The 16,820-nt window shown below is 38.6% G+C and overlaps 1 protein-coding gene across 1 annotated transcript; it reads right to left on the bottom strand.

Annotated features, from left to right (window-relative positions):
* Positions 1-289: 289 nt before the first annotated feature.
* On the bottom strand, positions 290-15,143 carry LOC113501337 (neuroligin-1-like). Its single transcript, XM_026882460.1, has 13 exons — positions 14,953-15,143; positions 14,620-14,837; positions 12,122-12,277; positions 9,975-10,163; positions 9,375-9,460; positions 9,007-9,171; positions 6,911-7,031; positions 5,897-6,093; positions 4,798-4,920; positions 3,923-4,068; positions 2,628-2,755; positions 2,111-2,263; positions 290-2,010 (listed from the first exon to the last, which is right to left on the bottom strand). Exons 1-13 carry the CDS (start codon positions 15,141-15,143, stop codon positions 1,139-1,141), a joined length of 2,745 nt encoding a protein of 914 aa, XP_026738261.1. The 3' UTR covers positions 290-1,138.
* Positions 15,144-16,820: the final 1,677 nt, after the last annotated feature.

Here is a 16,820-nt window from a genome sequence, read left to right as displayed (position 1 = left end):
CGCACAATGAAGAGGACTAATAGTTTCTTGAATAGAGATCGTTTGCTTTGATGTATTTTTAGAGCTATGTAAGATACAATCGCCTGCCTTACAAACTTCGGATTTCTTGAATGGAGTTTATTTTCGGGGGCTCGAAGCGTATACAACGTCACCTATTACCCTGATTACCTTTGAGTCTTCTTTGGGAACAAGCGTGGATAAAGTCAGAGTCTGTGTACCCGTCCATTAAGTAATAAGTTTTCAATATTTACTTATCAAAAACTACACAAAATCAATACATCTCACTTAAAAATAACTTTACAAAAAATTACAACATATGCGATGTTTTTTAAACAATACAGTTATTATTAGTTTACCCTACATACCTGAAACACTTCATTTGATATAAGTATGTACAGCTAATGTCGGTTTGTTGTAAGTCTTCTTTCACTAATTTATTGTTATATTCACATTTATTATATACGTATATATTCACAAGAGCCTACAATTCCTTCGTTCTATCGGACAATAATAATAATCATAACTGGCATGTTTTGCCGTAAAAAGCAACTTGCTTGCATAATACCTTTGTGCCGTTACGTCAACACGCTGATCTAGAAGCAAGTTGTCCCTTCACAGTAAGTAACGAGATTCCTTTCACGCTATTTCACATCTCTCCAATTATTAAGTAACTAGGCCATAAAATTGAATATGAACGACATCGCGGGCGATAACATTACAATATCTTTAGCTAAATGTGCCTTTCGATGGTCACATTGAGCTAAAATATAATGATTTATTAAACACCTGACGCTATCTTTTCGTGGCAAATGTGAAAAAGGTCCTCTATTATAAATCTCGTATCGACACATCCGCATGTAATATGGTATTTTAACCATTCGCTGTCAAAAACATGCGATAAATGAAAACGTGGTCACGCACACTACATTACATCCAATGTATCTTCAGGTAAGGCGGAAAAGTCACACGAGCCGTGGTTCTAATTAGCGCGCACTGACAAATCATTTGTTTAGATACCACTATATTTACACATACACAAGATAAGTACACACACTGTTTTATGTACAACGTTATTATACATCACAAGTCACAACTTAGTCCGCTTGTTGACTACGACCTCGGCGGTGTCGAGGAACCCTCATACAGATATCTCTTGGATCTGGACACGCTTCTTCATGATGCCGGGAGGCGCGGGCGCGGCGGGCGCAGGCGGCGCGCGCTGCCCCGACTCGCCCTCCGCGCCCGCCTCACCGACACCCTCCGTGTCGGGCCCGAACTTCACCTGCGTCGAACTGTCCACGACTCGAGGTTCAAACGTGCTTGTGCGTCCCACGGCGTCACTTGGGCGACCGTCTACCTTTTGAATGTCAGGCTTCTGCGTGTCAATACACACAACGCTACCAGCCTCTATAGCACTGCCTACACTCACATCAGGCATCGAGCTGCGTGCCGCACGATGTTTCTCATCGTAGCAGCTATATTCGCCAAATGTCGGCTCACCACAGTCTGACAAAGTCCGTAGGTCAAATTTGGAGCCGACAACGCGTGGCACGTGTGCTGACTTACATTCAAACCCGAATCCTTTACCGTCAAAAGCTCTTACTTCATAGTCGAGCTTTCCGTCATAATTATCTGACGAGGACGAACTGCCGGCCTCTGCTAGGTCATCTTTAGAGCGACGCGGGCGCGATCCCCGCTGATGATAGATACCGGCAAAAATGAGCACATTTAGGAGCAACAGAAAGCAGCCAACGGCAATAGTGACAGTCAGCGCTGCCGTGTAGGATTGATAGTGACTGGAGGCGAGGCGGCGCAGCAGTGCGTCGTCCGGGTGCTGCGGAGGAGCTGTGGCATTGGGAGGACACTCGGTGGAGGGCGGCGCTGCGGGCGCAGGGCGAGGCGGTGCGGCGCGCGGCGGCACCGTGCTGCGCGCTCCGGCCCGCGCGCCGCCCTCCAGCTCCACCACGTGCGGCACGTGCGCGCGAGACATCGACTGCGGTCTCACTGCACCTAGCATAAGAGATTTTTATGGTTTAGGTATGTTTCCTCACCCTTTTTTTGGAGCAATTCCAAATTGACCACCAAAATTTCCTTGATATAAATGACTTACCATCGTAATAGTTAGCGTTGTCATCCTGAAAGTGATGGTGTCGCATAGCTGCATCGGGCAGGTCTGAACCGGGCCGGTGCAGCTGCGGTATGAGCGATAGCCACAGCGACATCTTGTGACCTCGGTAGTGACTGCGCATCTCCGGCTTGCTACCTGCCACCCCAATCCACGAGAGAATTGAAATAAATGAGCCCAAACTGATACCGCAACGGTTAGGCCGGTTGCGGGCGATTCGACTGACCCAAAAGTTTTAAATACCAACTCAACATTTCTAGGGGCAGAATACTGTTATCTATACTAATTGTGTTTATGTTGTTGTGTTTTCCCATTCTAATCTTTTATCGCACGCCGGAAATGAAACTTTTCTGTCCTCTTTTCCTATAGTTGGGTAAATAATATATTAGCTACGGTATCGAGTTGTGCGTCATCGGAAAATTCGGACTCCATAAACTAGGAAGATCTTACTCGTGTAACTAATTAGGAAGTTTTTCGTAAGATATAAACAAGAGTTACGTACTGATCTCCATGTATAGCTGGTTGATGGTGTCATACGTGTCCCAGAACGGCGTCTGGTCGGGGCCCAGGCGGGGAGTCTCGCCCAGCATTGGGCTCGGTGGAGGTGTCGCGGCTGGATCATTGGGATTCCTTAAAAAAAGTAAGGATTTAAGCAACCTGCCAAAATACCTCAATGAATGTATTGTCTTCTCACAAATTCAATTTAAATTCGCACCAAGCCGCCACCAAAAAATTCTGGCCTAGTCCAAATATTTGTCGATATGGTTAACCTTGAAATCCTTCTTCATCCCTATAACTAATTATATTAGTAGAAAGAATAGACAGAACACTACATTTAAATCTTATTTTTATTACATTTTCCTTATTGAAAATGTTAGTTTCTTTAATTTTATGTATTCGATAAACACAATTAAAGCGCAGTTACGTAATAACTTGAAATGTTATAAGGTGCGTGTTCTTTTGTCTGACATTACAAACGACATAATTCCAAGAACGTCAGAAATCACGCGATACAGAAACGAGAACCGGTAGTAAATAATAAATACCCGTCAGGGAAAGTGACATGACAAGCAAAGGATCTGTAAGTATTATGTTATGATGACAAAAATATTATAAGCAAGAATACTCTAAGCTTATTCAAACTTTGCAAATATTTAAAATTGAATAAAATAAGCTTCATGAATCAGATTTAATACATAAATTATTTTTTATCGTTTATTTTTAAATTTCGTACTGACCACTAAATTGAGGTCAATTTATTTTCCATTTACTTTATTAAGATATTAAAGCGTAATTTAAAATACTAGAGCGTTTAAATTACCAAATTTTTACAACATCGTTTTTAAAAGGCAATTGAATATTTTGACGCAAAAATAACCTTATTTACCAAGTTTGTCAAATACAATTTAGTCGTTAGATTTGTTTCAAAACACCTTCAGAAGTATATCCACATTATATCCTTGAAACTGTATAACACTTTCCCCAATGAGAGTAAAACACGACCGCTTACGCAAACATAATATACATTTATAATACAAATGTGGCTTCACTTTTCTCGCAGGCTTTGTAAAGCGACTCAGTATCTAGACATATGAATAATTAAAGACTCCTTTCTTTAACACATTATACGTCTGAGCGAACTGGCATTTGTTCGTGATAAAAAAGAAATTTGCGCTTCGTAGTTCTCTTTTTAAACCTGTGTTTTTTGACTTTTTTTTGTGTGTCAGCTTTATCAAGATAAGTCTGCGCCAATATGACAACTAATATTATAGTATTTTATAGAAACTTTAATCTTACCCATTTCGAACAAAGTTAGCGATGTAATGGATGCATAGTTTGGACACGCGTTGCTCCTGCTGTGTGTAGTTCTGCTGATGATGTGTTAGGGAGATCGGCACTCCTAAGTAGTATGGAAGCTCCTCGCCGTGAACCGAACCTGGTCTCTGAACAAACAAAACAATATTTTATCACGATTTGATAAAAATGTTAATATTATATAGGTAGGTATATCCGAAGGAAACTTCAATGATATCTTTATGTAATATTTTGTTTTATCTACTCCGCAACCCAAATATTAGATCATCCGTTTCTGTTTTAGCAATACACAATATACAAGGAAATAACATGACCTAAATAAATACACAATCTTTTACATTCCGTCTATACCCATCCCCATCGGCATCTAAAGCCCGCATAACCCCTATAATAACTCCATTCGGATGCTAGTACTAGGGTTGTCGAGATAACAAACAGGTGTATACCGGGACATCGTCCAATTCACCCGCGGCCGCACGTGCGGCGACACGTTTCGACAACCGCAAACCTATCAACACAAACTTGCTATAAACTTCATACACTCAAAACTAACTCTTGACTATCTCAACTTAGTTTAAATTAAAAAACTTATTTTACGAAATAGGTCACTTGAACAGTTTAAATATAGAACGAGAAGGAAAAAAATAACTTAATAAACATAAGAACTGGTTGTTTGCCCATTACGTGCACTAAATCTTTTCCAAGAGTTTATTTATGGCGACATGAACAGAAACTAACAAGTTCGCTGAAGAAATTCGCTGCGACACCATTCTGTTGATAAGATGTTGCCAAAAATGTTACATCGAGCGTGCATGTTGCTGATTACGGTGAAAACACAAACTGAATGTAAAGCTTACTTGTGGATAATCCTTGTCTTGCGAGAGGTGGTGGAAGTGTGTGAAGTAGGTTGTGCCGCCGCGCAGCGCGTGGAGGTAGCCCAGCCTGATTAGCGGCGCCGCTGTCCGCCCGTCGCTTAGCACCTATGGGAGTTCGCATTACGTAATACGTCTGTCCCTCAATATGATTAACGGAGATTACACGTTAATTAGTCGATATTTATGATTTAAAACGTGGTTGAACACGCTTATTAACTCGTTTAGTCTACGTTTAATATTCGCGGCTATACAATTTAACGTTTAAGTTTTTGTGTTATATGGTTTTATGTTTTATGGTTTTGTGTATTCAAAAAAGGCTACAAAGCGTCAATGCCAGAAGAACGGTAAAAGTCATGAACAAATGCAATATAAAAATAATCGTTATAGTGTCATATTTGAAGTTACAAAACTTTCAATAAAACTTGTATCATCGTGTCGTGTAGTGTGCTGGAATCATTAACTGCCTTTGTACGATGTAAGAACGTGAAGAATGAAATTCATAGAGGAGCGAAAACCACTTGAGGCTTAAATTGAGATCGTTTGTGAAGAGGCGGCGAGCGCCGATAGCTCGGCCATGCCGCGCTGTGCCGTGCCGCACCGCGACTTACCGCGTCGAGCCGCCCCTCAAACGTCAACTCAGCCTATTATCAACTTTAAGCAGTTCCAATATCGAAGATGCTAATCATGTTTTGCTCTCCAATGTACCGAAATAATAGCCTTTGCTATTCAAATTCAGACTCTCAACCTGTTAATCGTAAATTCAAGCGCACTTACACAAACAATTTATCGTTTTATCTCTGTATTCATTTAAAGATGCTTCTCTAGTACGAACTTATTCATTAATTTCATAATATAAACTCGATTTTCTGTTTTTATACAAAGTAGGTATAACCGTAGTCTGTTTTGCAAACAAATTAATTAAAACAAAACACGTTTTAGAATAACTATTTCATGTGTAAACCAACGTTTAAATACAAAGCTTTAATTTCTATGTAAACTAAACTACAATAGCACACAAGTAATTAATCGCGCTGTCAGCGTTAATACATTGTGTTAAACATTAATCAGTAGTGTCACTCACTTCGAGAGTCGCGTCGCGTACGCTCAGCGGGTTCTGGACGGGCTTGTCCCAATCCGTGTACTCGTTCTTCAACGTCGAGTAGATCTCGTTCAGATGGTAGTAGTAGGCGTTTCTTACGAATGTGCGAAGAATCCGATCCCGCCGGCTCTCGTTGAAGCCAAACTCCAAGTCTTGCGCGTTAAATTCCAGGTAAGATTCTGCAAGAGGCATCCGTCTCATTTGCATATATTTATCATTCGCCTCAAAACCCTCATTGAATTTATTCTGAAGTATGTAAGCGTAATGGGGATACGACTTCAATGCTACGCCATAAAATACCTGTACGCCGACCCTACGTTGTTCTTTTGTTCTGTTCACATAGTCTTGTTCATAAATCTTAATAGAAACGTTATTACGGTGGATACTAACACCGTAGTGTACGGAACTAAATAATATTTGCATACAGAGAATTCCTACTGGACTTCAAGATATAAGAGTGCCTTAGCAAACGTGATACTTGGTATTTATACTTTATCATTGAAGGGTTATTTCACGTCGTGCTTTAATAAAACAATATTAATCAATAAAGTTTCAAATTAAGAAAAATACAAACTGTAGTAAACAACACTGTGACGTCACAGCGTAATATAAACTAATTAAGTCACTGAAGTAATTGGCTAAGCAAGATAAAGCTTTAAACTTTTTTATGATGCGTCGTAAAATAAATCTTAGTAGGTTAAGCGATGCTTCTTCTTATCTTAAATATATTTAGCTTAACCTTAAAAAAGTTAAAAGCAAATGATTTCAAAGATTTACAGTGGAGTACTAGGACTCCAAACATGCAATTATGAAAACTAGACATCCATATAAATTACACAATAATATAGACTTCGCATAATTTCGAAAAGCACAACACGATTAAATCTGTGCTTTTGTGCGACCACATCTGAAAACCTTTCTTAAAACATGACAGACAAAATAAAGTTATACAGGTAGTGGACTTTTCTGAAAGACATCTCCACGATCATTTATTACCCGTGGTAGTAAGTCCAAAGAGCAGCTCTCGGTGTGAGAAGTCAGCGAGTTCGTGACCGGCGGCGTTGGCGACGGCCGCCGCGCCCGCGCCCAGCCGGGAACTGTCCGTCGGCGGCGGCGCCTGACAAAACAAATGAACGATCCAAAACTTTGCACCCTCAAATCTAACAGGTTGTTATTACAGGTACACTTTTTTATCAAGCCTTTGTGCTATGAAACAAGCTTTGATTTTAAAAGTTGTACTTTTGATTGTAGAATTTAACAAAGACAGCAAAGCGCTTGTTAAAAAAATGTCTGAAAAGTATTGTGATCTCTATAACTAGTCGTAGTCTATAATCCTCGAATTAATTAACAATTTCAATGAAAGAGACCGGCTTCTAGTTATAAGTCACAAAAAAAGATCCAAGCAAAATAAGAAAGCAAAACATTATAATATCACAACCACACACTCGGTTTAAATTAGAACCAAGGCATAAATGCAGTAACGTAATAGTTAAAGCGATACACAAACAAAACTTTTATTAGCATTGTAAGTTTAATTGAAAGAATGTTCAACATAAAATTTAATATTCTTTAATAAGGGACGGGAATAAAAGCGTTTTCCTTGTGAAATGAAAACTCTAAACGATACTAATATAAAACGGAAAAGAATTGTTCTAGCACATTAGATTAAAAATTGTAATATGGCGAGAGTAGTCGTGGCCTGTGAAAATATATTCCATATTTCAGACGGAACCGTTACACATAAAGCATGTACAGGTTTAAACTTGCATATGATTTATGAAGGTCGTAATGTATCCAAAAGTAGTGTTTTTTGATAAAAGATTTATAATATGTTTGTATAGTTTTGATTTCGTCGACGTGGTTTAGAAGATATACGAGCAAGTTAGGGAATTTTTAAAACCAGACTAAGTTTTAGAGTGGACATCACCTCCCCGTTTTTGTTGCACATTTAATTAATAATAGTTTGATTATATATATCCTATAGCCCTCTTTAATGAAACGGGCTATCTAACTGTGTAAGAAGAACTAGGAATAGTTCCTTGGAAGAGCGAGTTCAAATAAATAAGTAAACTCCTAATAAAATTTTAGAATTAATTTAAACCTTACATAAATTGAAACCCAATATTGCTTTAATTTCAACCTAAAACACAATAAACATTGTAAGACATTAAAGATATTTACTTGCCGTAAGAAAAGGTTCAAACTGTCTTTAAAACTTTAACACGTAAGTACGGAAAAATTCTATAATTCGTCCCCCAAAGGGTCCCAACCTTTACATGAAGGAAATATTGGTCAGGTCTATTAACTTAAAACTTTGTTAATGTTCAGAAAAAGAAATAGGGGTGCCCGCACTTTACGCCCTTCAACCCCTAAGTTAAATGAGGCGAACAAGTAATAAAAATTAAGGTTTAATTTAGTACCTGCGTATTAAAAAAATAATTCAGTATTTGTACATAAAATTCAAGCTTATTAAATTTTGAATTAGCTACAGCCCCCATAGATTAACACCCCATAGATTAACACTAACATCGAATATTAATTGGGATTATGTAAAAATAAGTGATTAATGATGATTGGGCATGCACAAACAAGCTCATATTTTCCGCAACATTAACAGAATTAACGCTGACGCTGATGTAATGTCAATTTGTTAATGAAAACAAAATTAAAAGGTATTTTTCATCAAAAGAACTGTAGTTATTTATCTCAACACTTCTCGGCATACCTATTCATTAGCGATGAATAGCTAAACGTAAGAGGAAAACGTACAAAATCCAACATCGTAAATTTTCAACTTTACCATTTTACGAGTGAGTGGCGGAGCTCTCAAGTCTAAGCCGACGAGGCGGCTTAGCTTTCATTCCGGCCAATCGCTTATCTCGGTCAAATACAGATTGCTTGCATGATTCATTGTACGACTAGTTGTGTGTGCATTTGTGGGGATCTCTGGGAGAGCGATACATGAGACGTGCATATCGGAGATCTATCGACTCGGTATCTATCTATGCACAGATACGAGATGATATTTGTGAATATTCAACTGATAGGTACGATACGTTAAATAATTTTGCCTAAGATTTAAATAATCTTACAGATGGATTGACTATCACGGTGCCGTCGACGAAGGGAGCGAAGCCCGGCAGAAAGCGAGGCGGGTCCAGCCGCACCGCTAACAACTCTGCTAGAGGCTTATTCCGCAAGCAAGGCGCTAAATCATCCTCCAATAAATCCCCGTGACATCCTGTCTGTTCCGCCACCTGATAACACGAAACAAATTATAAAGCTCTTAACTAAAGTGAAAATATAAAGAGATTTCCAGCTTTCCCGCCCTAAAATTAGATAAGTCAATCCCAAACAAGTTACCTTGGCCCCAATTTAAGGTCCTTTCAATTTTCATAAACATTTTTCCGCGTCTTTAAAGTGAATCTCACACTAGATGATATTAAACGTAATAATGTACCTTTCTTTTTATCGTGAGCGGTTCCCTCTGCAACGCCCATGAACTCAGCCCCGACCCACTTAACAAGATGACGCGCTTCAGTAGTTCTGAAACAGATAACCTAATTTAATTTTGTCATTTTGAACAAGGATCACCCAGATAATGAAATCTCTTCTAAAGAAAAACATTTTATTTCGACCTCCCTTTCTCGTCTTCTTTAATAAAACAGAACTTTGCAGAATAGTCTCAAGTGTGATGTTGACCTTATTTTTAAATTACGCTGAGGAAGCTTCTCTCTTGTGCATGTCTGATGTGACCCTTTTAATCGCATTAAGTGACGGAGGATCTAAACGCGATGGTGACACGAAATAATGAAATCTGCCCCGGAGCGGTATAATTAGGAACAATGGCAGCCCCACGCGCGCACCACGCACGTGAGCGACCCGCCATCGCCCGCGCTTGCACCCACATTAACGTTACTGTTCGGGTTGCCAGTTAATTAAAAAAAGTCTAATTAATTTAATGTTACGACATAAACGAACAATAAATTGAATAAAAAATAAAGCCGGTATGCTGTTGCTTTTTAAATTTTTGCAATATGTTTTTAAGATACTAAATTACCTCTCGCGACCGGAGAAACCGCCAAGAAGTTAGCAAGCGCGGCGCCGGTCCCGTGGCCCATGAGTGTGACGCGCTCGGGGTCGCCCCCGAACGCCGGCAGGTTCTCCCGTAGCCAGTGCAGCCCCGCCACCAGGTCCATCAGACCGAAGTTACCCTGCGCTGACCCCTTAGCACCAGTCTTTAAAAAACCTGCCGACAAACAATCACCATGAAACAAATGACAACCTAACAATCATAATCTTACGTGCATATAAAACATAAAGTTAAAATGTTCACATAAATACACATTACGACTATGCCTTGCCGCTGAGTAATAGTGCCTCATAATGCAAAATATTTCACTGTCGCGCGGCGGAACAAGAGCCGGAAGCAGTAAGGAACGTCTCCAATAAATTATGATATAATGTATTTTTTTACACTCCGCTCACACCTCTGTCTCAGATACACTTGAGTGGATAGCGCTTATGGAAATACGAAAACTTATATATTTCATACAATCTCCCAGATGTGTCATCGTTATTCAAAGTATCCTCTCAGAGAAATTGTTCTCAAGTGAATCAATATTTTCTATCACACACAATATCGAATAGTGACTTGGATAACAAAAAATTGGCAAAGTGGTATTTTCATTTATATATTCTATATCTGTATAGATTTCTACATAACCTGTGTTGCATCATGGCTTTAGAAAAAAGATAACTCATCACTGGTTAGTTAATTCTGACCATTTTGAGAAAGTCGGTAAGCTTATGAATAAGTATCACCAAATCAATCAATTTTCTTACCACCACATGAGTCAAACATGAATACATGAACACCATTTTCAGGAAGTTCAGACTTATAAGAAAAAGTTATGAACGGCCTAATTATAAACGTAATTGTATAGAAACATGTATAGAAACATGTACAATCTTCTTTATAATAACCAGTAAAGCTTCAGTTTACGCCTTAAAAGAGAAGATTACATTGAGAAAAATTATATTCGTCGCCGTGAAAAGTGGAATAAATTTTGTTTTATTATTTTCCAAATAGTCTTTTTACAGCTGCATCAAACGGCGCTCACAACTGTAAAATATAAATTACCCTCCTATAATACGTTCATAAGATTTTGAGAGTTCTTTTCGCTTTACGTCAGTATAAACTTTGTACGTACATAAAATATAACTTAAGTTTCAAAAAGATTGATAGTTTATGAAGCTTGCCGTTCGGGTATCTTCATAACATTATGATTAATGACATTTTTCTTGATACTAGAACATCCGCGTTGATCAATGAGCTACCGACCTTTTTTTCAATCAACATAAATCATTTCGATATACCAATTATTCTGAACATCACCCTATACAGACATCAATGAAATTATAATTATGTTACAAAATTTCATCTCAAATTTAATAGAAATATATTTTACAAACATGAAATAACGAAAAAAGAAAATTCGTTTACGAAAATATTGTTCCTAATAACACCATTTTGTAAAAGTCTCATTTAAGGGCAAGGCCTTTTGTCATACAATTGATACTTACTTTAAATAAAAGACTTATTTTAAGCGTTAACGACGACTTAGCCAGTAATAGGTTACTTTTAACCGTTTGTCAGTGGCCTGTAATTACACCGGTCTTCACTTAAACACCGGCTGCCTTTGGTGGCTAGCCCAAGGATATTATTAATGAAATTAAAATGTTCTTGACAAAAGGTGTTATAAATACCTTTAGAGGTCATTGTATTAAAGTCTTAACGATACTTAAATACCTCGGGGTCACTTTCACAAACCAGCCACTGTATATTAATTCTAAATAATGTTGAACGAAGTATGATTCTTAGAAGGCTATTAATGTCTTCTAAAATGCTTCGATTAAACTATATTCGCACTGTTTATAAAATTTACGATATCATGCCAGATACTTTTGTACAAGTTATCCGTCAGATATCAAATAACGTCAAATAACGTTTTATGCATTGTTACATAGATATTAAGAAATGAAATTCAGTTATTTAATGTGCTTTATAGCTCTTTGTGATCATGCCCAATGATATTAAGGCATATTTATATTGTATAAATAGACCATATGCCCTTAGCAAAAATATAATTATCATTGTATAACATAATAATGACCATAATTAACAATAGTTAATCAACAACTTACCCAATACACCTAACCTAAAGTTGATGGTGACGACGACGATGTTCCCGTTGGCCGCCAGCGTGGTTCCGTCGTACGCGTTGCCCGAGCTCCATTCATACGACTCGCCGTGCACGAACACCAGGCAAGGCAGACCCCCACCCTCCCCCTCCTCGCCCCCTGCACAACCAAACATTCTCCATTAAACACAGCAAGAACATTCCAGAAGGACTACTTATGTTACATTGCATTAGAATAGAAAACGAAACGAAAACTTCAAATGTATGGGAATGATTCTTTGACAAATGCCGATACTGACTTGTCAATTCAATACAAAGTCGGAGAAATATAAGTTGACTACGGGCGAGATTAATATCGCTATGGAAGACCCGTTTCCTTTTATCCCATAAATTAAATTGTGATACCGAATACTTACAATCTTTAATTAATGAATTTAGATGGTGCTTCCTTAATAATATCGTGTTAAGTGATTGGAGATGAAATAATAATTACTTCCGTCACATTTTATAAAGTTCCAATCTGGATAATTGTCAGGTTTAAGATTTTGATACATTTATAAGTAGAGGGTCACAAAAATTTGTATCTTATTAGGTAGTAAAATGGTATTTACACAATTTTAATTTAAGGAGCTCAAAATACAAATAAAATAGCTTACTCTACTTTAAATGCGGGTCAATCTGAAAGCGACAAATTATTTTAAATAAACAATATACAGCGTACAACGTTCTAGCTCGCAAATACAATCTCGATAATAACATTAGTAAGCTTATGGATACTAAACAATCACTAAGACAATGTAGCGCGTATTAATCGTTCAATTGTTCTATTATACTCACAATATTGATGACAAAACTTGAGCGTTGCATCTTGAATAGTAGATACGGGGTGCCTCAGCCTCACTTCCGCACTGCTTGCAGGGGGCAGGATGCACTGCAATGCACTACGGAATTGAGGCCTCGACACCCTCCGCAGTTATTCGTATAAGTCCCCGCTGCCTCTTCAACGAAGCTTCTGTCATCTTATGCGTCTTCGTAAGTGCTTGCTTTTATGTTTGACACACTGGATGTAATCCCAGCCGTATGTTTACTTACTACTTTTGTAGTGTTAAGTGCTTTTGAATCAGCCGTGTATGAATTATAGCTTTCAAGTTGAATTTTTGTAGCCATTTCAGCTAACCTCTTAAATTGAGATTCGCCCGTATACTGACGTTATTTACAATAAAAAAGAGATATTTTTGAACGATCTGGTTTTGTAAGTTACGAGAGACGCAACTGTGAAATTTTGCCGCTTTTAGTTAAATCAGTTATTTTAAGCTGGAACTTTCTGTACCTTTTCTGTGTTTAAAATTCATGTATCCAAATTAATATGCATACCCATATTTCATAAATACATAATAATTAAAATTATTTATAACTACAAGCATCTATAACTTTCTAAACACATAAATACTTAACATTAAACAAATCATATTTCATAATATATTCTAAAGCGATACAAGCTTAACAAATTACAGGCGTAGGTACCATGTTGGCAAAATAAAGATTCCACACAATCCTAATTTAAACTTGTAGATCTAAATGGGAAAAAAGATATCAAAAAAGTATATAGTCAATTTTAAAAAGAGTACCACCTTTTTAGAATTTTAAAAGCCTTTCACTCAATGTATCCTCTAGATAACTAGTCTCTTACAAAAGGACTTTTAGTTAATTGGAGAGCTGATTTGATATTCCAATAGTGCTGCGGCACTAAACAGTTGCCGCACAGAATCCATTCCCTGTATTACAAACAGGGCAGGCTAACGGGTATTTGCTATACCAACCAATCCCAACTTTCCGATTGGAACATGCTCGTAAAAGCATCCAGTAAACAGATTAAAAAGAAAGTTCGGTACTCGATAATTAAATAACGGACTTTTGGAAAGTACTGACATGTTTATAGCTCGTATCGATATTCTATAAATAGGCTACAGTAACAGAGAACTCCAATAAACTACTGAAAGCTTCATAATATGAATTACAGATGAGTTGTCTACACGTTTAATACATTTTTAAAGAGGCATGATAACGAACAGTGAATTAACTGCCAAATGACGTGAATAAATTATATGTATAAACCGTTGGCAAGGATTAATGAACAGGGTGAGCTCTCGGCCATAGCGGCTCTATTATGTTGATACCATTGTGCTCTATTAGACACACTACTCAAGAAAAAAGATGAAACAAAGGCAAGTATACAAACAATACCATATAGCCTGTAATCCCCGACAGATTAGCCAGACATGTCTAACACACCCACAGTTTACTGATCAAAGTATTCTATTCTATCTCATTAGTGAGTTTGTCACCGTTAACAAAGGAGAGCCCGGTCTGTGAATGAGATTATTTGGAAAAATAAAAGAGTGTTGCTCGATACACACTCACAGAGTAAGTTTGAAGCCATGCGCGCAGATACAACAAAATCAAGAATTTTGCAGAAATGTAGTTGAGTGTGATAGAACATACCATTGACAGGCACATAGAGATTGACGTAGAGGCAGTCTTCGCTCTGGTTGGCGAGCACGGGCAGCAGTCGCTCGAGCTGGCGGATGCGCGCGCGCGGGTGCAGCAGAAGCGCGTCGTCGCGGGGCACGGCGGCGGGCGGCACCTGCGGGCACGCCGGCCCTGACGCGTCCGCCAGCCGCGTCGTCCGCCACTGCGACGGCGTCACGGGCGGCATGTATCTATACGATATGTAAAAATATGTAGTATTGCGAAAAAATCCTCATAACGTGATTTATTTGATGATGTCATCTATGATGCTACTAGACAAAAAAAAAGATGAATGATAATAATTACCTGAGACTACCTAATGGAGGTGTAGCATACGGCACGCCGAGGTAGGCCTCGACTTGCGGATGCGAGTGGACGACGATCCCGCGCAGCGGTCCGTACTTGGTCCTGACGACCCTCGTGCTGTACTTGTGCGAGGAGAGCGCGGCCGCGCAGCAGACGAGCCACGCGAGCAGCGCGGCGCGACCCGCGCGCATCACGCGGCGGCGGGGGCGGGCGCGGGCGCGGGGCTCGCGCCGCCGGCTACGCGCATCACGCACTCGCGCTCGCGCACCGCCCCACGCGCCTCCAGCTCATCACACTCCCTTCTCACGCGCCCTCGCACACTGACATTACATATTGTTACACATTTTCTAAGCAGTGCTCCGACAGGCACACCCCTGTGCTACTGATAAACTTAAGACACTCACCCGGATCATAGTTTTGTTGTACTGTCAATACACTTGCTAAGATTAACCATTTGTTCAACCTGAAACAAAAAGAAAATTTTGTTAATGACTTAGCTTTCGTAGATCCTCATCTATAATTTAAAATTTTAATTTTAATACTAAACCCTGAAGGAACTTTTGGTCATAAATCAAATATGAGCTGTGTAATTTAGTCCGCGGTGCCTAGGCAACTCGAAATGTTTACCAAACAGTTCTAAACTGACGTTTGTAATTTAATGTAACACAAACACGACAACAACGTCGCATTTCTAAACAAAATTTGCGTTTCCGCAGCAAGCTCCTGCGAAACACCACTAACGGCACTCGAGCAGACGTTCACTTCCGCTCCATTTATACAACCAAAGACTAATTTTCATTGCAATTAAATGTGAACACCATTCAATGAGGTCTTGCTGTACAAATTGAACACTCTATAGAATTACATTTACTTATTGGTACAATTACTCAGGGTTGAAACTGTAGAATGTGTAATTAGGTAGCCGATTACAATCAAAAGGAACAATGTTTTAGTTTATGGCATTATCTTCACAGGTTTGTTATGAGTTGAGTAAGTTGACTTTGTTTCCGATGACTATCCAAATTTACGTTTTAAACATTTCATTTAGCACATGAGGTTTCCATAACATTTGAACCCCTGTTATTCTAAAACGAGGAATATTTTCAGAGTAGGATGTAACGCTCCCGGCAGTTGTCGTTAACAAGTGTGCTCAGCCATTAGCAAACCGATCTGTATGGATTGTTCAGTGCGCAAACTGGCGGTAAATGTGAATTCTATTTTAAATCTATTCTGTTTTAAACCTTCGACAGCCCATAAGTGGATAACATTAAATTACACCCTCTTTTACATAATGGTGGTAAAGTAAAGAGTAATCTACAATAAATTACAAAGCAGTAAAGTTTTATGTTTAATTCGCTGAATGTAAATTCTAGTGAGTTGAAGATAAGTTGTACAGTCAACAGCAAAGTAGATGATCAAATCAGCAATTCAATATAATGAACAGAGTTTTTGGTTGTATTTTGCTTACTGGTATATTCAGTTCACATACTTTTGAGTTATTTTGTCGCCACACAGTTCCTACCTACCTATATTTGGTAAATATTTATTAATACTAAGTTTCTTTGTTTAATGTCAAATTGATGGTTTTATTCATAAAATATGTGTCTGTCTAATTCAATTTTAAGCCTATTTAACACGATCCTATATCAGTGCCACTACCATAGTACCCGTTTACTGGCGACAAACGCATTTGGTTAGGAAACTGGTTCACAAAGAACGGCAACTGAGCGGTATACACTTCACCATCAATCACAGGCGTGACATGCAGAAGCTTTGTGGTGGCCTCGCATTTTGCTGCAAGCCATTGATACCATGTCAGCGGTGACCCTTCAATGCGCACATCCATAAATATAACGACTTTTCACGAT

Source organism: Trichoplusia ni, chromosome 15 (assembly GCF_003590095.1).
Source record: "Trichoplusia ni isolate ovarian cell line Hi5 chromosome 15, tn1, whole genome shotgun sequence".
Lineage (NCBI taxonomy): Eukaryota > Metazoa > Arthropoda > Insecta > Lepidoptera > Noctuidae > Trichoplusia > Trichoplusia ni.
This window is presented reverse-complemented; position numbering and strand designations above follow the sequence as displayed.

What these genes read in the sequence shown, in the direction of transcription:
- LOC113501337 (XM_026882460.1), bottom strand. Translation starts at nt 15,143, where the DNA reads ATGCGCGCGGGTCGCGCCGCGCTGCTCGCGTGGCTCGTCTGCTGCGCG. An exon ending in CCTCCATTAGGTAGTCTCAG is followed by an intron (nt 14,838 to 14,952) that starts GTAATTATTATC and finishes CATATCGTATAG; the next exon opens with ATACATGCCGCCCGTGACGC. An exon ending in GGTTTCTCCGGTCGCGAGAG is followed by an intron (nt 9,461 to 9,974) that starts GTAATTTAGTAT and finishes TATCTGTTTCAG; the next exon opens with AACTACTGAAGCGCGTCATC.